Source organism: Chironomus tepperi, unplaced genomic scaffold (assembly GCF_022539635.2).
Source record: "Chironomus tepperi strain 1889 unplaced genomic scaffold, CSIRO-AGI_Ctep_v1 contig_11, whole genome shotgun sequence".
In the NCBI taxonomy this organism is placed as follows: Eukaryota; Metazoa; Arthropoda; class Insecta; order Diptera; family Chironomidae; genus Chironomus; species Chironomus tepperi.
This window is the reverse complement of record NW_027226133.1, coordinates 234876-257700: the sequence shown is the minus strand read 5'-3', so window position 1 is coordinate 257700 and position 22825 is coordinate 234876. Positions and strand designations below refer to the sequence as shown.

At 31.7% G+C, this 22825-nt stretch overlaps 2 protein-coding genes across 4 annotated transcripts in view; both read left to right on the top strand.

The window, feature by feature from the left end:
- The window catches only part of GluRIB (Glutamate receptor IB), a 96663-nt gene extending 83724 nt beyond the window's left edge, over window positions 1-12939 (top strand). For all 3 annotated transcript variants that reach the window (XM_070636730.1, XM_070636722.1, XM_070636713.1), the window contains 2 exons: window positions 11706-12045; window positions 12156-12939. In XM_070636730.1, the coding sequence (XP_070492831.1) occupies window positions 11706-12045; window positions 12156-12230 (415 nt within the window). In that variant the 3' untranslated portion in view covers window positions 12231-12939. The remainder of the gene's footprint in view (window positions 1-11705; window positions 12046-12155) is intronic.
- A 5744-nt stretch (window positions 12940-18683) lies between these two features.
- Slu7 (Pre-mRNA-splicing factor Slu7) lies at window positions 18684-20839 on the top strand. The gene is made up of 2 exons (XM_070636600.1): window positions 18684-18961; window positions 19033-20839. The coding sequence occupies exons 1-2, from the start codon at window positions 18802-18804 to the stop codon at window positions 20640-20642; spliced, it is 1770 nt and encodes a 589-aa protein (XP_070492701.1). The 5' UTR covers window positions 18684-18801; the 3' UTR covers window positions 20643-20839.
- The last annotated feature ends 1986 nt before the right edge of the window (window positions 20840-22825 follow it).

Here is a 22825-nt window from a genome sequence, read left to right as displayed (position 1 = left end):
TCTTATTTCTCACATCTTTTCTCTTCATATTCGATAAGTTTTCAGAGCTGTAGTTTGAGGAAACTTTCTATTCTTTTTACACACAAACTACTCTATAACTCAATAAATTTTATGCTCCGTCAATGTGACAATTTATTGAATTATTCTCATGCATGAGTGAATAAATTTATTGTACACAATAACATGCATACATGACTTTAGTCAATGTTGTATAGAGTTTAGTTAAATTTATTCAATTATAAAAGCATTTTTATAGTTTTTTGTGCTCTTTTAAGTACATTTTATGGACGAGTGACGTGCAATTGTTGAGTCAGTTTGGAATTCTTGATTAAAAGCGAGATGAATGGACGGGAAAAGTTTTGAGAGTTGACCTGGTTGTTATGAGATTATGCTTCAAGTCTGCTGTTGAGTTTCAGAAATAATTGCTGAAATTTTTCAACTGTTGAGGATATTTTTTCATTTGGAATAAAATAAATGGATTTTGACTGTTAACTGGACTCTCTTGATTCTCTAACTAAAGGAGACTAGACTTGAGTGGACCAAAATACGTTATGACTTGTTATTGTCTAGTTAGTGGCTAGTTCTAACGGTTTTTTGTCCACACTTTAGTATTATGGCAATCATTGAGTTCTAGGCTTCAAATCCAATAGCAGACATCCTGTGTGTCACGGTACATTGGTGGACTACAGTCTAAATGTGCCATTACACAAGACAGCATGTCCATCCCTGCTCAATTCTATTAAAAATTCTCTCATTATAAGACAAGCTTCTAACTTATGTCGTACAAAATATTTAATTTAATATAAAATTATGTTAGGCATCTCAAAAAATATTGTTATCGGAAAAATGTTTTGGCATGTCATCCTCATCCTCCCCTCCCTTCCTTCGATTATTTTCCAAAAAATATTATCAACAAAATATTTTTCATTAAAAGCAATTTTAACTTATTGTTTAAAGCGGAAATGCACTTTACCCCTCAAAAATTAGTCTGCTGTTCCTGCTGGCTTCATTGTTATACATAATAAACTTGCCCTCATTGTTGCTGCTTGATAATGTGACAATGTGGCACACAAATTGAATGACTAAGTTGATAAACCTAAAAAAATTTATATACACTGTAGCAGGCACGATATCGTACTTCATACTTCATCTGTACGTTCATTATGTATGCATATGATCCATCAAAAGTCTATGGAAGTTAAGTAACAAGTGACATGTAAATAAAAAATTTAAAAAACAATAAGATTTTGCCTCAAAGAGCTACACACACATTCATTATTCATTCTCTTTTACTCATTGCCTAGATTTCCTTCTCTTCATCAGCTTCCGCTTTTTCGTGCCTTAACAATATTTTTTGTGTTGTCTAAAAAAGACAATTTTCATTCTATCATCGGATGACATTTAAATTGTTCCTATGGTGATGATTATTTTACGTAAAAAAATAGCGAATTTCTCAACACAACTTCTATGCTTCTTATTTTTTTTATTCATCCATAAATTACACTTTATTGCAATCCCCTCGTACCACACTACAATACTCAATTTTTCGTAATCTGTGCTTTTCTCTCACACTCTCGCCATTTTTATTCCATACTTTTGTGAATGTGTATATATGTATATTTATGTACATAAAATGAAGAAGAAGCTGGAATGATATTGAGAATCACATTTTGACGATGAGGAGGATGAGAAAAAAAGTTGAAACCATTTCATATTTCCGAGTTTTGATTATTTTACAGGCATAGAAATAGGAAAAAAAGCATTTTGGCAATTTAGAAGGAGAGCTTTTTTCCCATTCATAACATTATAGAGAAGAGAAGAAAAAATTATCCCGTCGGGGTTTTAATTGGTGTAATTTTCGTTTAGACTCTGCTTTTTATACATTCCGTGTAGCGTTTGGTCCCTTTTCAACAATAAGGATACAGCACAAAAAAATATGGAATAAGCTTAAGTTGGAATTTACAATGAGGAAAAGGCTCATTTTCATGATAAATGTGCCATAAAAGACGCATTTGATCTGATTTTGAAGTTATGGTTGAGGTATTTGAAGCATAAGGCGAATTTTATGCATTTTTGGATCAGAAAATGTCGTCAATGTTGGATTTTACCAAGATTTTATAAGATTTTTGGCTTTAAAAGTACGAATTTTCTTAAAATACTAAAAATTGAAATTTTAACGATTTTTTAAAATTTGAAATTTCTCCAAAATAAAAATGAAAGAAAATGGCGAATTTTTGTCACTTCGACAAGTTTTTCATAAATATTTCTAAATCTAGGCAATTTTAATATTAAATATTAATAAATCCTCAATCCAATTTGTGGCAAAAAGCATTCTGAATAATTCTCTTTACAAATAAACAACAAAATATTCCAAAATACAAAGATTCCTTCATTCATAACCACAGTAAAGCATTCTAAAGATCATAACTATAGAATTTAAAGCTCCTTTTAATCCAAAAGTCCACAAATTATTCCAACCAGTCAGCATAACAGCCATATAATCCACATTAACCAGCTATAAAATGTAATTTTGAAATGAAAAGAAAGAAAAATTCAAGAGTATGCCTTGAATATAAAATTACAAATCCAAATACATGCTGAATTGTACGAGGATCGTGACTTTCAATAGCAAAAGTCAGTTGTAATTAATCGTACAATAAGGAAAATAAAAAATGAAATATTATTAACAATACCAACAATAATTTTTGTTCAACGTCCCATCCACAAAGAACTCATTAATTTCTCGGCATCCTTATGTGCTTTATGTGAAGAAAAAATAAAATAAAGGAAAAATTCTCTTGAAAGACATTAAAAAATATATGTGAAATTATTTTGTAGTAAGGTGCTGGATGTGATGTTGGATATTTCCTTACTATAATGTTTACAGCACTTAAGGAAATGACATGTCTGAAGAAAGTAAGAAAGTTCCTTTTAAGTGCATTATTAACATTCAATTAACATTTATGTGTTGTCAAGTTTTTAGTGAAAATTATGACTTTAGGGATTGTTAATGAAAAATAATGTTTATGACGTCATAATTTTAAGGATATATAAAATATTTTGATGACAATCTTCAGTTGCTAAGCAAACTGAGGTGTTGTTTTTCATGGAAAATCACACGGAAAAATCAAAACAATTCATTAAATTGAACATCTGCTGTAACTTAGTTATCGAACATTACAGATTGCTGATGATTACTTTAATAGGGTCATTTGAAAGTGTATTAAGTGTAGGTGCTGCTGATAAAAAACAACTCCTTCACTCCTCCGTACTATTTACGGTTGATTGGCGATTTTGCGTCCCACTTTACGAACGAGTTATCTTGTTGTTTTGTTTATTTTTTCAAGATTATGATGTAAAGAAGTCAATAAGGAATGAGATTTTTATGGCACAATATTTCCAGAAATAAGTATTTTGTGTCATTTCCTTTTATATGAATGAAAATGTTAAATATCAGAGTCCGTCATCGAATAATAAGAAATCCTGAGTAGGAAGTCACATTCATTAAGCTGCTTAAGCTAAAATGTCAAGTATCATGATGAAATGGTCTCCAACATACATATGTTAACTGTAGGAGGTTTTAAGTAGAACTTCATTAATGAGAGAACATATGATACTGTCAGTGGAGAGTAAGAATTGGAGCTGATTTTTGGCAGACTTTTTTGGAGATTTCCACAGTCAAAGTATGTCATTAAAGTATGGCGAATGAGCAGATGTTAGTTAGGAGGTTCGATTCCTTCACTTATCTGTTTATTTGCTTTGATAACGACTGAGCTGCCTATCGTTATCTATCGAGCTACTTAGCAACACAAATGAAGAAGGTTCCTCCAGCGAAGCTTTTAAAGCTCCACGAAAGCTTTTTCATTAACACCAAATGGAAGTCACCTTCAAATACTCTCAAGTCTATGTGTAGGCAGGAGCCTTAAAGCAGTCATGACGCTGAGGATACGCACTTGACATGCAATTATTCTCTGACTTCAAATTAACACGATTTTTCTGAGTGTCTGAACAATGACCTTAACAGACATAATAAACAGTAAATTCACATCCAGTAAAAACAATTTGCGAAATTTAAAACCATAAAAATTCATTTTAATTAAAAAAATTTATTTTAAAATTCAATTTTCACAACTTAATTGACAATTTTCCCAGTACGCATACAGAAAGAATTTAATCAGGTCAAAGATACCAACTCCATGTCATGTCGATAAAAAATTTTCATTCCCATTGTTAACCTTTTTTAAACTCCAGAACAAAAATAAACAATCCTTTAAATGTTTCCATTACAAAATGAAAATGTGTATATATATAGTCACAGAAGCCATCTACATCATTACAGCATATTAACATGAGTAAAACATATACAACACGGAAATTAAGGCTTAATATAAATATGTAGGCAGAATACCCTCTTGATTTTTATTTCCTGACATTTTTTATGCTTTCCTTTTTTTTCATCTCCACAATTCTAATAATAAAATGTTGAGCATTATGTATGACTTATCAACCCACTACATGTATTTTGAAAGGAAACTTAGCTTCCAGATAATTATTTGTAGTTGAGTCCATTTATGAAGTGTTTATGTAATTTAGTCACATTTTGTGTGCAAAGGAGCGTTTAGGGGAATCACTATGGGAGTTTGGGTTTTTTAGGATGATGATTGCGATTGAGAATTGTTATGGGCAGGGGAAGAATCAAAAATTTTTAAAAATAAAAATTCTATCGTTCCTGTTAGGCATGATACGCCACGGTATGGCATGATACGCTACATTACGACCTGGTATAGCATGGTAAGGCATGGTATGGGACGGCACGCCATGGTATGAGACGATATGACATGGTATGGTATGGTATTGCATGGTAAGGCACTGTATTATTCGGTTCAATCGTACACCTGGATGGCAAGGATGTATATCCTCCCACCACCAAGGAAATTGGTCCTTATGTAACTTCTATTTTCAAAAATTCAATTACTAACATTATTTATGGTCCAGGAAGCAATAAAGGATAAATATTTCTACAAAAACAGAGCGTGAAGAGCAATTAAAGGTCATGGCCGAAAATGAATGCCTAAATACTCAAATATTAATTAACAAATAAATTTTCCCATTATTTCCCATATCACAGACATAATTTTTGATCCTATCACATATAAATTTTTGTGAAATGAGCTCTAATGTTCTCTATCTTAGCTCTTTCATATCCCATAAAAAAGAAAATGTTCTCATATTTCTTGTTTTTTTGTTCATTCATTAAAAATGCTCAACATAAAGCATTTTATACTTTTTGATGACAGAAATAAAATGGTTAATATATGATAAAAAAGAGTCTTCTTCCTAGTTCCACCACAACTTCTCTGCCTCTCATACTCTTTCCGTTTTGGCACAAAGTAACTGGAAACTTATTGACGTGGAAGAGAGGTTAAAGGTTAAGGGGGTGAATTGGTATAAAAAAAAAATACGGAAGAAAACTTCCTGGGGGGTTGTGGTCGTACGGAAGGTCAGAACTTGAATCCAATTTGATTGCTTGTACTCTTTGCATTTTAGCAGGTTTGTTTGGATGTGATGGTTGAGTTGTTGTCGATTTGGGTAGCATGATTGATGAATATTGAAGTAATTGACATGCATTTTTAATGAAATAGTTTGATTATGTATTACAACAGATAAAACAGGCATGATGCGTGTCAGGATGTAAATAACAATAGGAAATAGCCTCAAGTTCCTGCTAGATTTCCAACATCTTCTCGAAATCTTTAATTTTTATTTCTCAATCCGACAAATTAAATGTTGCTAAACATTATAACAAATTTAAAGATTTCCAAAGGCTATTAGGTCTAAACAGAAAGTTCAGTAATTCAAGATACTCATCAATTCTGCATAAAAACAAAAGTTCATTTCTATTATACGAAATTCGATACATTTTCATCTGAAACATGCTACTACAAATGCGTCTCAAATTACCATATATCCCCTGACATTTCCCACACTTCTGTTCAACATTTCCTTGTCAATCCATACTTTGAGGTTACTTTTTTTTTGTGTGTTAAATATTCGAACAATGTTCCTTGGGACTTTCCTCATACACACGTCCCATCGATGTAAGAAGGGAAAAAAGAAAGAACTTTTTAACTTCCGAAAAGTCGAGAAAAAGGAAAGTAAATGGGATTTATTAAACATGGCTTTAACAAGCTTTAACTATAATTTTGTTGCGAATGCCTCTTGTCTTTCATTCCTCTATTCTTTTGCCTTCATAAAAGACCAAACCTTGTTATAAACTTTCATAACAAACTTATGTAACAAACCATCCAACTGCGAATTGATTTATTAATTCAAAGCGAGCAAAATTTTTGCTTGGACTTTGATCAGAGTTGGCTTTTTGGTGATGGAAGTAGAGGAAATGATGTGAAACAGTATCGATATCAATTGTTTGAGTCCATAACTAATTAAAATGTTGGTTACTTGATTCTAGGGACAATTATTGACAAATTCCGGATAGCTGCCAACTCTGAACAATGCAAAATGAAGATAGATCGAAAAAGCTGTTTATTAGACCTTATGCTATCGATTCCATTCCTTTTTTTTGTTGTTGTTGGCGTGTAACTTACTTTGCTCAAAGACAAACTTTTTTCTTTTTGTTGCTTCTCTTCTCTCACAGAAAATCTGCCTTAATCGTGACATCATTCGTAGCACGTACTTTTATTTTAAAGCTCCAAGCCTTTTTTTCTTGCCTTTTCTCATTATTCGTTTAAATAAAAAAGTTTTAAATTAAATGAGTAATGGTTGCAGAAGAATAAAAAAACTTTTTTCTCCTTTTTTCATCCTCATAATACTCATTCATACGTATGATATTTTTCTGAAATCACTTCTATGTCTCTTCATTATTTCTTTTGCTCCAACTCGTTTGCTTCATACACATTTCTGTGACATTTATGGGAATTTTTTGTGAGAGGATGTAAATCACATTTATCGGGAAATGACGTGTATTTTTTTGCGTGCTCTAAAGTTTCTCACATTTCACATTCTTTTCAAATGGGATTTTTGTCTTTTTTTCGGAATTGGAATGAATAAAAATATGTAAAAAAAAGTTTTTTAAAGATACGCTTTTATTTAGGTGCAATGAAAAGTAGAAAATAATATTTAGATTCCAGTCTCAAATTTTAAAGAGACAAATTTTTAAAATTCGACAAAGAAAATTATAATAAAAGCGTGGGCGAATCTACAGAAGCCATTCATCAAAGCCCACGCTTTTATTATAAATTTCTTTGTCGAATTTTAAAAATTTGTCTCTTTAAAATTTGAGACTGGAATCTAAATATTATTTTCTACTTTTCATTGCACCTAAATAAAAGCGTATCTTTAAAAAACTTTTTTTTACATATTTTTATTTTTTACTTTTTAGTTTTCTTTATCAAAAATTGTTAGTATCCGAATTGTTAATACTGAAGACTAAAAATCGCTTTTAAATGTCAATTTAAATTTTAATTCGATATAAATTTGGTCCTAAATAGAACAGAGTACACACATTTTAAAAAATTTCGATTTTGTGTTCCATGAAGATAAATTTCTCCTTTAAAACAGGCCAAAAACTAAGGTTTGTTATTATAAAATCGTCAACTTTCAATTTTTTCCCAAAATTCTTTTTGATTTTTATCAAGAATGCTTAATGAAAGATTTTGTTGAAATTTCAGTTCAATCGGATAAGAAATGTGGTTAATATGTCGAAAAATCCTTTAAATTTGAGTAAAAATACTAGTTTTTTGGCCCTAACTACTATGAAATTTTTAAATTTTGCAAAATTCTTTTTATCATTAAATAAAGTAATCTTAGATATACTTTCATGCCAAATTTCAGCTCTCAAGCTTTCATAAAAGTAGAAATATATCAAAAAATCGTAGATTTTGGCCTTAAAAAACGAGTTTTTTGACCCTAACTAGAGCAAAATTTAAATTTTTTTCAAAAATTTTATTAATGTGTTCTATATTAGCCTATAATACACCACTATGTCAAATTTCAGCCTTTGAAGTTAAGTAGAAGTGGTCGATATAGGTACTTGAAAATTTGAAAGTCTTAAACAGAGCAACCTAAATAAAAGCGTATAAAAAGGAATGAGGTAGAGTGGATTGAAGTTGGATTTTTGGCAGGGAATGTGACTTTTAGGAGGATTTTGATAGAAAAATGAGAATTTTTAATGAAATCGAGCAATAGACTCATTTGTGTTCATAAAAAACAAAGCCAGATCATTGTGTCAAAAAATTAAGCAATTTTGATCAAAAACTGGGAAATTCTTACAAAAGACTGAGCAATTCTAATAGAAAACTGAAGAATTCTTATAAAAAACTGAATAATTCATACAGAAATTTGAGATAATCTGACAAAGAACTGAGCAACTTTGACATTAACCTGAGTAATTCTGACACTCGATTGGGATTTCAAACAAAGTATTCCCTCACCTTGCAACACTTCCTGACGATTTTCTGACACTAATAACACAAAAAAATCATTCTTTCTAACAACATTCCAGTGTCAAATTCCCACTGGATTTTAAATCATCAACAATATCTTTGCATCTTTATTAAAATCTTTTGTTTAAAACGATTATGATAAGCTCCTGTTGAATAATTGAAATGTGATAACACAATAGATTTTTAAGATATTTTCCATCTTTTTTTAAAAAGAGTCTTTTGTCTAACGGGAATTTATTTATCTTCTCTCAACCAGACATGAACAAAATTAAGCACTTAAGGGAAATCCCTTAGCTTGTTTTGAAATTTAATACATTTTTGTATTCATTTTGTCGGTGCCTTTTTTGTGGTTTTTGTTGAAGAATTGCTTAGTTTTATTGTATTTTGGTTTGAATTTTTATTGCTGAATGCTATGCTGTGAAGATGAAATGATAAATATGCATATGGTGACCTAAAAAGCAGTAAATCCAAGAATTTATGTTTTGATCTAAATATCGTTTCAATCAGCATAGTTTTGAGAGTTGTCCTTAGTGTGGCTTGTATATATTGCTTATTTAGTACTTACATTACTCAGTTTTATAGCATTAATTGTGTAAATTCAATTAAGAATTCCAAAAGGATTTATTTACATATTTAAAATGTTTATTCATCAGAGTTCAAATGCAGACTGAACTTTTGTGTGAAAAGGGGGGTTTCAACTATGTGTAATAAATATTATTCAAATCTCAAATGAACGTTAAAACTCAAAAATTATTCGTTTACTTTTCTCAAACTTTAAATTTATCAACAATAGCAATCTTTAAGTCATTTGCGACGAGCGTCTTGATCAATTATCTTCAATGTTCAAGTTTTGCGTCTAAAATCCTATTCCTAATATTTTTAAAACTCCACTTAATAAGATAAAGATTTAGTTACTCAAAAAAAGTCTATTATCAATTTTTGTATATTTAAATTCCTTCAAATCTGATTCCATATTCGTATCTCTGTCTCGTTCTCGCATTAACAATTTAAATTAGAAGCAATGTAATCTTGAAGAATGAAAATAATATCAAGGAACCATTAAAATATTAATCTGGAGCTTTCTGACAAATTAATGCAATTTCTTATTTTGCTAAATTTTATGAAAACCAAAATGCAAATGATGAGAAAGAAAAAAGAGATTTTAAATGTTAAATTAATTGAAAAAAAAGAGAAAAAAAGAAAGGATTTCCAGTGAAGTGCTTTTGAACCAAGGAATACATTATAAACACAAATATTTGTATTTCGAATTTAATTCCTCTCTTTTTCCTTTATATTCTCACATAAACAAAGTTTGAATCTAATATGAATACATTCATGTGTGTATATAGAGTACATAACAAATGTTTATTTCAAAAACAATTCATTTTCTACTAAAACTGAGTCATAGGCTTTAGAGAGGATGAATCTTTAAAGAATCAGCAGTGGTAGAAACAAGTGGTGGATAATTGAATTATTTGATACTAGAAACGCATTTAAATGGCACACAGTTTGGTGATACAAATTGATTTACACTTGGCTGAATAATAGAATGCAATATAAAGGTGTTTAGAGTTGTCAGTTTCTGCAACAAGCAATTAAATATCTATTACTATAGCTTGGTAGGAATCAGTATATATGTCAATGTTCACATGTTCCATGCTACATTTTGGATCATACAGTTTGGTTCAATTTGATTATTGAACACCACAAATCGAATAGAATAACCACGAAATGTCTCATTGATACTGTAAATTGTAGATCAAGATAATGGGAAATTCTGACAATTAATAAGAGATTAATAACGGATGGTTTGCCACAGAACAGCATTTGAACCTAGATATACAATTTTTTAGTGAGATTCTAACCAATTTTTTGTCTTCATTACTGATTTAAGCATTGGAATTGAAATATCTAGCCTAACTCTTCATCCAGAGACAAATTTGAATGCATTTTGTTCTACAAAGAATCATTCTGATTGAAAGTGAATTTTAAAGCCTTCCTCATCCAAACAAGTCTAAATTAAACTGTCGCTCTGGAGCAATCAAGCCGGAAAGGCACAACTTTGCCTCCATAGCACTCAGTTTCGTAGCCAGGAAGGAAGAGGTTGCCCTAAAATATCCTATCAATAATTCATCTTTCAAAAATCAAATCCATAATTTCCATAATTTCCCACAGTCAAAAATTCCCTCAAATCCTCCATTTCATGGAATAAGAAGATCATTTTATTATGGGGATGTTTACTTCAACTTTATTTTAACATGTTTGCATTTAAAGTAGCTTTAAGCATAATAAGTAGCTCTTGGCCTATTTATACAACGCTACATTTTATAATAGGAAGTTGAAACTTTTAAGAGGAAGTGCTTCGTTCTTTAAATAGAAAAATTCTCAGCTGGCTACTGTAGCTTCCACTCGGTGAATTAAAAAAATAAGCAAGTGTTCAAGCGGAGGAGCTTTAAAGTAAATGAATGAAAAATATTGAAAAAGTCCTGATTTTCATGAAATATTTTATTTACTTCCGATTCAACACAAAGCTAGTTTTAAAGATTATCAATATTTTGTAGCTTAATGGAAGCTTGTTCATTTATGATGTCAAGCATTTTAGGGGGATATGAGGGTTGTAGGGGTTATTCGAGCAATGATAAGTTTTGGATATAAGGAAATAAAGACCTAACTATTGTCCAATAGTGATTTGCAGCCTAATAACAAAGCGGCTGAACAGATTTCTGTACCGGACTTGCAGATCTTGTTTGACTGGCTTCTAAATTAGTCGTGGGCAATCTGAAAAATGCTCCGATGTGCCGCAAACGAAGCGTACCGAAGCACAGAAAAGGACTACTCACCACTGCTCTACAGTGTTCTTTTAGGTCCATTCACACTCTTCTTTATTCAATCACCACCACCAGACATCAACTGTGAATGACCCCGTAAAAAAAAGAAAGTTCAAGCCGCAGTCAACCAAACGAAAGAAGAAAATCTTTTTTATTCGACACGAGACCCAATGTGACAAGAAGACAGACACACAAAAAGCATGAATAATACACAGCCTTTCTCAATAACATTTGTGTATAATGCGCATAAAAAAAATAAGGAGAAAGATGTTTTAAAGGCATTATAGAATCGCAGCACAAACATTTTCATACGCACAATATAAAAAAATCTCTCAAATGTTTAAGCATACACATATTTTGTTAAGTAACATTATGCTAATCTCTTCCTCTTCTATTACTGACTTTTCTCTTTCAGAGATCCAATAAATCTTGCCGTTCTGCATCTAAAGGAAAGTGGTGAGCTGGCGAAACTACAGCATAAATGGTGGTACGAGAAGACGGAATGTAAAAATGATAAGGATAATCCATCAGCCTCGAGGAATGAGCTCTCGCTATCGAATCTAGCGGGTGTATTTTACATACTAATTGGTGGTTTGCTTGTCGCACTTGCCATATCACTCGTTGAGTTTTGCTTTAAAAGTCAAAAATCGCCAACGACTACATCGCTTACATCTAATTCCATGCAAATGACAGACACACTAAAACCAAAGAGTCGACTTCCGATAACAAGTGCCAGAGATTATGATAACGGACAGGTAAATGTCTATGGTGTACGTATGCTGCTCGAGACGAGTGGACATTGTCAAAAATTTTATGTAATTTTTTTCCCAAATCCTTTTTTTGTGTCTTTTCTCAATCCATCTAGTATTATCCACAAAGTCCATCAATGGATCATTCAGCCCACGAGGGTCATCACATCAATGCTCATCCGCAAACTTGATGTCACAATGCGTAGGAGTCAAAGAATCAAAATTATTTCATCAACTCCTACGCATTAAATACATTCAGCGATAAGACATTGAATAATCAACAGATCATCCAACATTTAAATCCACAAACAACAAATAGTAGTCATTTTATTAATCAAAAATCTCCTAATTGATAATCAATTAATAATGATGTAGACGATAATAATTGAAATATGAAAATAAAAAGGAATCGATCGTCGAATTAAGGAAAAAAATGGAGAAGAAAATCCAACAACAGAACATAAGCTTATAATAGGAATTAAATAAAATTGAGGATGAAATAAAAGAAATTATCTCTCATTTAGGATTTGTATTCGATGGGAAATATAATCCTTTTGAATAGGAGATAATTTTTTGGTTTATATACAATTATACAATCATCTTATAATTACTTTACCTAACATTATCATTTCTAACACAAAGAAAAACAAACCAGAGTTGGCAGGACTTTAAAGTGGAGTCCGGACTTTGAAAGTCCGGACTTTCAAAGTCCGGACTTTGAAAAAAAAAAGTGGAGTCCGGACTTTCAAAGTCCGGACTTTAGTGGAGTCCGGACTTTAGAATAGTCCGGACTTTGAAAGTCCGGACTTTGGGACTTTGGGAGTCCGAAAAGTCCCATACAAATTTTTTTTTTTTTTTTAAAGTATTTTAATATTTTTTTTTTCGATTACACTGCGTAACCCGAGCTAAAAAGTGAATTTTTTGACATTTTTTTCGGTTACACTGCGTAACCCGAGCTAAAAAAGTGAATTTTTTGACATTTTTTTCGGTTACACTGCGTAACCCGAGCTAAAAAAGTGAATTTTTTGACATTTTTTTCGGTTACACTGCGTAACCCGAGCTAAAAAAGTGAATTTTTTGACATTTTTTTCGGTTACACTGCGTAACCCGAGCTAAAAAAGTGAATTTTTTGACATTTTTTTCGGTTACACTGCGTAACCCGAGCTAAAAAAGTGAATTTTTTGACATTTTTTTCGGTTACACTGCGTAACCCGAGCTAAAAAAGTGAATTTTTTGACATTTTTTTCGGTTACACTGCGTAACCCGAGCTAAAAAAGTGAATTTTTTGACATTTTTTTCGGTTAGACTGCGTAACCCGAGCTAAAAAAGTGAATTTTTTGACATTTTTTCGGTTACACTGCGTAACCCGTCGCAACAAAGTCCAAAGTCCAAAGTCCAAAGTCCAAAGTCCAAAGTCCAAAGTCCAAAGTCCAAAGTCCAAAGTCCAAAGTCCAAAGTCCAAAGTCCAAAGTCCAAAGTCCAAAGTCCAAAGTCCAAAGTCCAAAGTCCAAAGTCCAAAGTCCAAAGTCCAAAGTCCAAAGTCCAACCCGTCGCGTAACAAAGTCCAAAAAACCACTTTTTCAAGTCATGTTACGCAGTGTAACCGAAAAAGATGTCAAAAAATTCAATTTTTTAGCTCGGGTTACGCAGTGTAACCGAAAAAAATGTCAAAAAAATCAATTTTTTAGCTCGGGTTACGCAGTGTAACCGAAAAAAATGTCAAAAAATTCACTTTGTTAGCTCGGGTTACGCAGTGTAACCGAAAAAAATGTCAAAAAATTCACTTTGTTAGCTCGGGTTACGCAGTGTAACCGAAAAAATGTCAAAAAATTCACTTTTTTAGCTCGGGTTACGCAGTGTAACCGAAAAAAATGTCAAAAAAATCAATTTTTTAGCTCGGGTTACGCAGTGTAACCGAAAAAAATGTCAAAAAATTCACTTTTTAGCTCGGGTTACGCAGTGTAACCGAAAAAAATGTCAAAAAATTCACTTTTTTAGCTCGGGTTACGCAGTGTAACCGAAAAAAATGTCAAAAAATTCACTTTTTTAGCTCGGGTTACGCAGTGTAACCGAAAAAAAATGCCCAAAAATTCCCAAAGTCCCAAAGTCAAAGTCTCAAAGTCCAAAAAGTCCGGACTTTCATAGTCCGGACTTTAGTGGAGTCCGGACTTTCAAAGTCCGGACTTTAGTGGAGTCCGGACTTTCAAAGTCCGGACTTTTGGGACTTTTCGGACTTTTAAAGTCCGGACTCCAAAGTCCTGCCAACTCTGAAACAAACACACACATAATGGAAACTAAGCAAAAAAAATTAAAGAGTGGAATTGAAAATTTTTAAGGATAATCATCTGGCTGTCAAAATGTTAATTGGAAATTTTTGGGGAAAGGAAAATTGTGGAGGATTAAAAGGCAACTAGTTGTATATAATTTTGGACGTTATTGGATATAATGATGGATTTTGGAATGATTGGTAATTATAGTAAAATTCTAAAGTGACTTGTGCTATTGATGGGATGTGATTACACAATGTTTTGGGAGACCTGTAATTAATTTTGAATTAGGCTGAAATGAAATTGTGTTGGTTGTTGGAAGCTATTAGGCAGAGATCAATATTTTTATAAAAATTGACTCAAGTCAACTACAATAGAAGTTTTTAATAAAAAAGTGAAAGGAATCGTTTCTTTAGGACAAATACTTAAACAAATTAGTGATCGAGCTCTGATCATATCAGCAATCAAAAATAAAATCATGAATTGTTGAGGATATGTCAACGGTAATTTTATATTCAAACTATACAGCTACAATTAGTTGAGTTTCCCCTTTTGAGGTTGTTAGTCCCCTCAATAGAAATATTTAGTTTGTTTTTGATTTTCAAAGAATAAAGTTTAATTAATATTCGTTCAGTTGTTCATTGCTGATAGAGACATTCAAGCTCCTGTTTTTGCAAGTTACAGAAGTGATTCTAACATCAAGCAGTAATATCTGCTCAGATAAATAGCAGTTAAATTATTGAAATAACTCTACTGCAAGCTGAATTCCATAATTTTCTCAACCAAATGCATCGACATAATTTTCGTTAAGACAAGAGCCAGAGCTAGTACACTTTCTCTACAGCAAAGAGTATGTCTAGACTTTGACATAGAATATACGTGACAAAACCGGTCCCATAAGTCTAGCATTGTTAAATGAAAGTCAAAGCTTTTGATGAGAATCAAATTTTCGAATTTTGAAGCCATTCTCCTTAGCAGACAAAGAACATGATCTCAAGAGTATAGTAAGGTGAGAGTAAGGCTCTAAACATGCAAGTATATCTATGGAGAGTACTTTCAATGACTGTAAGCGTCTGTTAAGTGCTTCTGTAGAGTCATTAACCATATGTCCTTCTGATATTCGTCATAAAACTCGTCATCTGATGACTTTCCCTTAATATCACCAAAATATACATCACATCAAAGCATATAAAAGTTATGAGATAAACAAGCAAAGTAAATTTGTATAAAAAAAAATGCCGAAATTTTTCTAACTTTTGCTTGTTTACATACATGTGAATGACTGATAACGAGAGATGGATGTGTAATGGAAATTGTATGTAGATATGATAGACATGAAAATTTGTCAATGAAGATATAAAAAAAGTAAAATAAAAAAAATTGTGACTAAAGTTTAGACGAGAATTTTTTCATAATGAAATAAAAAATTATTAACACGCTAAGACTTATTAAGGATGAAGAAATTAAATAAAAAAATTTATAAATGATAAGTTAAAGTAAATCAAATTTTATTATAAATGAAAAACCTAAGACAAAAAATTTAAAGAGATTGAACTAAAAAAAAGTAAATTAAAGTAATAAAAAATTGATTACCAACCGTAGGATATCGTTTGTTTGTTGTTAAATGTTTAATCTCTATGAAAATAAATTTACTTCCACTCTACTTTATTGAAGATTGGAATGAAAAAAGTTTTTTTTAGAGGCGTATATACTTATAGACCGACATGTAAGATTATCGAGTGGCAGCTATGAAGAGAAACTTTTTTGAAGTTTTTTTTTTTTTGTGTTTCTCTATGGACAAGTTCTGACAAGTCTGGGAAATCGTAAAATTTAAGAGATGCTTCTTAATAACATGTCTGGTCGACGATCATATCCTTTGATATCTGTCAGAACAGTAAAGAAAAAGTTTTTTGGATGTTGTAACTTGTCAATAGTACTTTCGACAATGCTATTACTCATATTACATTGACTGGATGTCATTGATTACATACACACATAAATGATTGTGATTTATAGGTTAATTATTGATTCTAGAGGTTGTGTAGCGAATTATATTGAGGTAAACAGAGTTTGGATGGATTTATTTGCAATATAAATTGAATGTGGATGCTGAAGTGAATGGGAAATGAAGAAGGAACTGCCACGAAGCTCTGAAGACTCCGCTACCCTCCTTAATTAACATCAAATGGAATGTCCATATTCCTGTAAAATTCAAGCATTTTCAAAATTTTCTTTTGTGTCGTTCGGGTTTAACTTTCAAAATTGTTGAATTGAAAGTTAAGGGAAACTAAAAAATAGAAAGATATGTCTTTAACATCAAAATCAACAACTGGATCTCAATTTGAATGTAAATTGTTACAACTTTTTGTTTTTACTTGGAGGAAATGGCGCCAAACTGTCCATTTTTATCAAATTATTAGAATAAATATTAGATCAAAGTCTTATTTGAGTTGGGATTGCTTCATATAGCAGTTCTTGTAACAATTTGAATTGTTCAAAGGATCCAGCTCTAGAAAATCATCCACTAAATGAGAATTTCATCCGAAAATATGATAAATATCCACAATTATCCATCCTCTCATTTGGAACTTTTAAATTATGTGAAAAATGACTCTAAAATCAAGATCCAGAAGCATAAACAAACAGTTGATTAATGTTTTCTTCCATTAAAGTTACAAGCTTAATTTTAGACTGCACGGTTGCTTATTAATGTCAAAACAAATATTGAAGCTCTTCCTCAAGTCAAAGAGTTGTTCATCAAACATGAAAACATCAGATCTAAGACGATATGGGAATATGTTCCATCAACTTCTGCTTCAATAAATACAGAAAAATTGTTAATAAAATGTAAACAAGGAACTTTCAAAATTTAAATTGTGAAGCTCAAAAACTTTTGGGTTCAGAAACTTTTTTTCCAAAAAAAGAAGAGAAAATAGGAAGCAAGAAATGGAAAATATATCATGAGTATATACGCCTCAAAAAAAATCATTTTATTGTAAAAATTGTAAAGAAAATTTTATAAATAAAGAAAAAAATCGAAATTCAATGAATATCAAAAAATAGTAAAAAGTAAAACATCTAGTTCGTAAATAATTCATAATAAAAACAAAATTCATTGAAATTATACACTGTAGATATTTGAGCCTGTAAATAAAGAAGAAAAAGAAAAACGACGAATGATGAAAATGAAAACATAAAATACAGAATGTAACTTTTCAATTATAAAATTATTTTGGCATTTTTGGAGACGTTTATAAGTGATGTCTTCTATTCAAATTATTGAATTTTCAGGATCTTTACCATCTATATCTCAAATGTTAGAAAGCATGTCTCTTCTCTTAAACCGATGACTTTTTGCAGTCATGAAGAAAATTTCAGACCCTTCGTCACCTTAAAATGCATATTATGTAGCCTGAGCACCAATATATAGCCGCATAGATGGTAAGACATGGAGTTGCTCTGACCGCACTATAATAACTGTCATTTATTACATACCCGAATAGCACAAGTTGGCTAATCGATCCAAAATCCGGCAACAGGTCAAATTGACTTTCGGATGATGCAAGATCAAAAACGATTCTGATACCAAGTGATACCAAGAGCCAAGATGACCAGAAGTCGAATTTTTGATCGATTAACCGTTTTGTGTTTTTCTAATGCATTTAATAACTAGTATTTGACCCTCCCACCTTATATTGAAGTCCCAAAACCACAAATTTCCATATCACATTAATAACCCGTCAAAAAAGCTACGACCCTCACCCCCTCCAACCCGAAACACAAACGAAATAAACATACAATCCCTCACTCAACTAATTATTAATATTTCAGGTTTTTCTTTAACAACAAACGCTTAAAAGGTAAAGCAATTTTCAATTTACAAATGAACTTCGAGCACAAAACTTTACAGCACAACCCACAAAACAAAGTCATACTAATAACTGTCGTAATAGCTTGAAGCACAAATTAATAATTAATGTTATTCTTAATATCACAGCTGTATATTTTAATAACTGAAAAAGAACTTGTGTTACTTACTTTTTCGCGTAAGAGATTATAAATTTCTCACTCACAAGTTGTTGCAAAATACACAAAAAAATGTCTTTAAATTGAAAATGTAAAGGAAACGAAGAAAATTAATGTGTATGTATATTCCGTGGATATTAATATTTAAGATGACAATTTTGAACTTTTCCTTATTGTCGATACATTTTTTGAAATTTTTATGTTTAACGGCTTTTTAAAATTTGAGTTAAGCTTTTATAACAAAAAAGCTTTTTATTCCTGAGCTTACAGGATTTTTTTATAGCAATATTTGAAGAAAAAAATTATAGCAAAAAAATAACGGTCAAAAATATTTCAAATCCAAACATCAAAACACGGGGCAAACAACTAAAAATTGTTTTGAATCGTTTTTATTTCAAAACATTACAAAAATTATTAATTAAACTAGATTCAAAGTGATAAGTAGTTTAATTAAACGTTCATCGCAAAGATGAACGCTCCAAAAATACCAATTTCACAGTTGTTGACTGATAAATCAACGACAAGTAGTGAAGAACCGGCAAAGAAAACTAGAGAGGATTGGAGGAAGGCAAAAGAGCTTGAAGAAGCCAGAAAGGCTGGTCAAGTACCTGCTGCTGTTGATGAAGAAGGTAAGAAATCACATAAACTATTGAATTTAATAGATCCAGTGAATTAAAGTTGAATTTTTATAATTATTTAGGTCGAGATATCAATCCACACATTCCGCAATATATTTCGAGTGCTCCTTGGTATTATGGAACTGCCGGACCAACATTAAAGCATCAACGTCCACAAGAAGAGAAACTAAAAGAATATTCAGCTATTGAAGAATGGTACAAGAAAGGCGTAGACAAAACGAAAGTTGCAACAAAATATCGCAAAGGAGCATGTGAGAACTGTGGAGCTATAACTCATAAAAAGAAAGATTGCTTAGAACGACCAAGAAAAATTGGTGCGAAATACACAAATGCTGCAATTGCATATGATGAATTTGTACAACCAGAATTAAATCCAGATTATGATGGCAAAAGAGATCGCTGGTCTGGATATGATCCAGCAAATCATCGTGAAATTGTTGAAGAATATCAAAAAATTGAGGAGGCAAAGCGACAAATTAAAGCTGAACGATTAAAGGAAGATCCAAATGCAGAATCATCCAGTGAAGATGAAGACAAGTATGCCGACGGAATCGACATGCCTGGAACAAAAGTTGACAGTAAACAGCGAATTACAGTCAGAAATTTACGTATTCGTGAAGATACTGCAAAATATCTCCGAAATTTGGATCCAAATTCAGCATTTTACGATCCAAAGACAAGATCTATGCGTGAAAATCCACTTCCAAATAAGAATGCTGAGGATGTTGAGTTTGGTGGTGAGAACTTCGTCAGATACACTGGAGATACACACGCCCATGCAAAGGCTCAATTATTTTCATGGGAAGCAGCAAGTAAAGGTGTTGATGTTCATGTCTTAGCTGAACCAACAAAATTGGAGTTACTGCAAAAGGAATATGAGTCCAAAAAGGAAGAATTTAAGAACAGCGTTAAGGACAATGTACTAGAAAAGTACGGAGGCGAAGAGCACTTAAAAGCACCACCAAGACAGCTTCTATTAGCCCAAAGTGAGACATACATTGAATATGCACGTGATGGACGAATTATTAAAGGTGTTGAGAAGCCAATCATACGCAGTCGTTATGAGGAAGACGTCTACATCAATAATCACACGACAGTTTTTGGATCTTATTGGAATAGTGGAAAATGGGGCTTTAAATGCTGTAAATCTTTTATCAAGAACTCCTGGTGTTGTAAGCAGAGCATTGGTGCTGAAATAGATTCATCTGAAGTTCCATCGACCAGTGGATTTGCACCAGCAAACAATCCACATTCAGAGGAATCAGATCAGGAACACTTTGAGAATAAAAAGGTTGAAATTGTAAAGGAATCACGTAAATCACCTGAAAAAGAGCCGTCATCGTCATCATCTTCATCAGAATCAGATTCGACCGACAGTGAGAAGGAACGAGAAAAACAAAAATCAAGGAAGCGAGACAGAAAACGTAAAAAGAAGAAGAAGCAAAAGGATAAGAGGAAAAATAAGGATAAAGAAAAGGATAAGCTGCAAATTGCACTAGAAAAAGAGGAAGCAAGGCTTAGGGAATATGAGGAAATGAAAAATGTCGATGAGAGGAAGCGAAAATACAACAGCATGTATGATGCAAAGGCACCAACAGAGGAAGATATGGAAGCTTATCATATAAAGAGGACACGAGAAGAAGATCCAATGCTTCAATTTATGAAAAAATAATGATTTAACGTATTTTTAAAACTTCAAAAATCTTCGTTAAAATTGTAACGGATTTTTAAAAATCAAAGTGAGTTTAGCGACTTTTCTATTTTAAAAATCATTTGACCGTTAATAATGTCAAGGTATGAAAACATGAACGAAATACTTTATAAATAAATTGACAAATTAATAAAATAAATGCCACAAATATGATTAAATTGACTTAATTTAATTAGTTAACTGAAAACAAGCTTCAAGCTATTCCATAAATTAAATCATGAATTAATGAATTTTAACATTACTTGTACAGTGTCAATTAACTTGCCTATTGAAAATTAAGTTTCTGATTGGATTGTTTGCATTTTTTCCAAAATATCCACTAAATCCATCAATTGAGAATCCTTACTCGATGACAATTTCCAATTGCAATTCCATTTCCATATGCTAACAGAAGATTAATTCACGAATTGCTCCAAAAACTTTACTAATTGCAAATAAATCCTGCGGGATTTAAAATTCAAAAATTTCTAGAAATTCAATTTTCACTACAGTCGAAAAAAAATCATCGTATCTGCATTTTTTAACAATAATTTATTAAATAGCAGTGAAACTATTAAACATTCTATATTTTTATCCAGAAAAGTAGCATGCAAATGTAAGTATGAGCGTAATCAAATGAGATCAACAAAAGCGAATATTTACTTCAAAGAAAGTTGAAGCAGGCTTTGATTCAAAAGATAGAGAAGAAGAATTTTGACTGTTAAACTGATCTAATTTCGATTCTGTCGTTGAATCATTACCTCTGATATCTTTTTGATACAGCTAAGTACTCAAATCAGGATCAAACTATGTACCAGTCTGAGCGACACAAATGAAGAAGGTTCTGACATGGAGAAGATCAGAAAGGACGAATTAAAGCTAAATTGCCTTAAAATCTAATGCAAGGATCGCTAAGTAATCATAATGGTTCTCGAGACTGGATCATTCATGTGGATCTCGAGATCCAGCAATCACTAAACCTTAGATGTAAAGCATCCATAAGGCAAACATTCAAATACACATTTAAGAGGCCATTCGGACGATCAGCTAAAGCTTGGACATTAGCGACTATTCCCACTTTAAAACTGCCCAAAAAAAAGGTTCAAAATCATAAAATTTATATCATTCAATATTCAGCAAGATAAGAATGAAGGTAGTTTTACTATTTTTTCGTTAGGGATGAGAGAGGAAACAAGAAAATTATCATCATATATCTCTTACTAAAAACTTCCTCTTCTTTACAAATAATACAACGGAATTAAAAAAGTAAACTGTTTCTCACCTCTCTTATTTCCTGCCTTTGTTAGATTTCTTCTTTATTTTTTTTTGCATATTGTGAAAATTTAGCAAATTTTCTCTTCCACTGAACCGATATAAAAGGCGAATATGCTTCAGTCTAACACAGCATAAAAAAAAGGGAATTGAAAAGAAACGAAATGTTGTTGGATGTAAGTGAGAGTGTGGAAAAGAGGAAAGAAATAGTATTTTACTTTATGAGAGCAATTCCGCTTACATGGTTGCTTGCAAAGCACTTTATTGTTGTAAAAATGAAATGGCATAGTGTTATGTCGAAAGAAGTGGATGAATAGAATATAGAGAGATATGTATACATACAATTTTTGTGCCTTTATCTATCTACAATTATTATTTTTAGCATAGTTATATTTTTTTTTTTTCGTCGTCATTCTCGGAAAAATGGCAACGAAAAATATATTTTTGCGCAGTTTGGTTCCGTTGTTGTCGTGAATATCGTTCAGCTGTTATCTTTTAAATATCTTATTGCTGAGTTAACAGATTTCGATGAATTACTATCAAAGAATATTGTTTCCTTAACTCTCTAAAGCACCGCTATACGGATATGTTACATAGGCATGCTTTGGTAACATACACAAATAAAATCATATTCGAAGTGGAATTTCTCTTCTTTCTATCCCTACGTCAATTCTTAATTTCCAAGTCTGATTGGCTCTTGACGAACTTAAGTTGGTTTAACTGTTTTCGACTTTGGATCCAAGATGCAAGTCTCTTGGATGTTGAACAACTATGGATGTTGATCTGACAGAAAAAGTATAATTTTGAGCAGTGGATCTCGAGTGGGACTCGAACCCACGTCCATATGATTTTCGGTCTCATGTTCTTATTACTGAGCTTTCGGAAGTTATTCT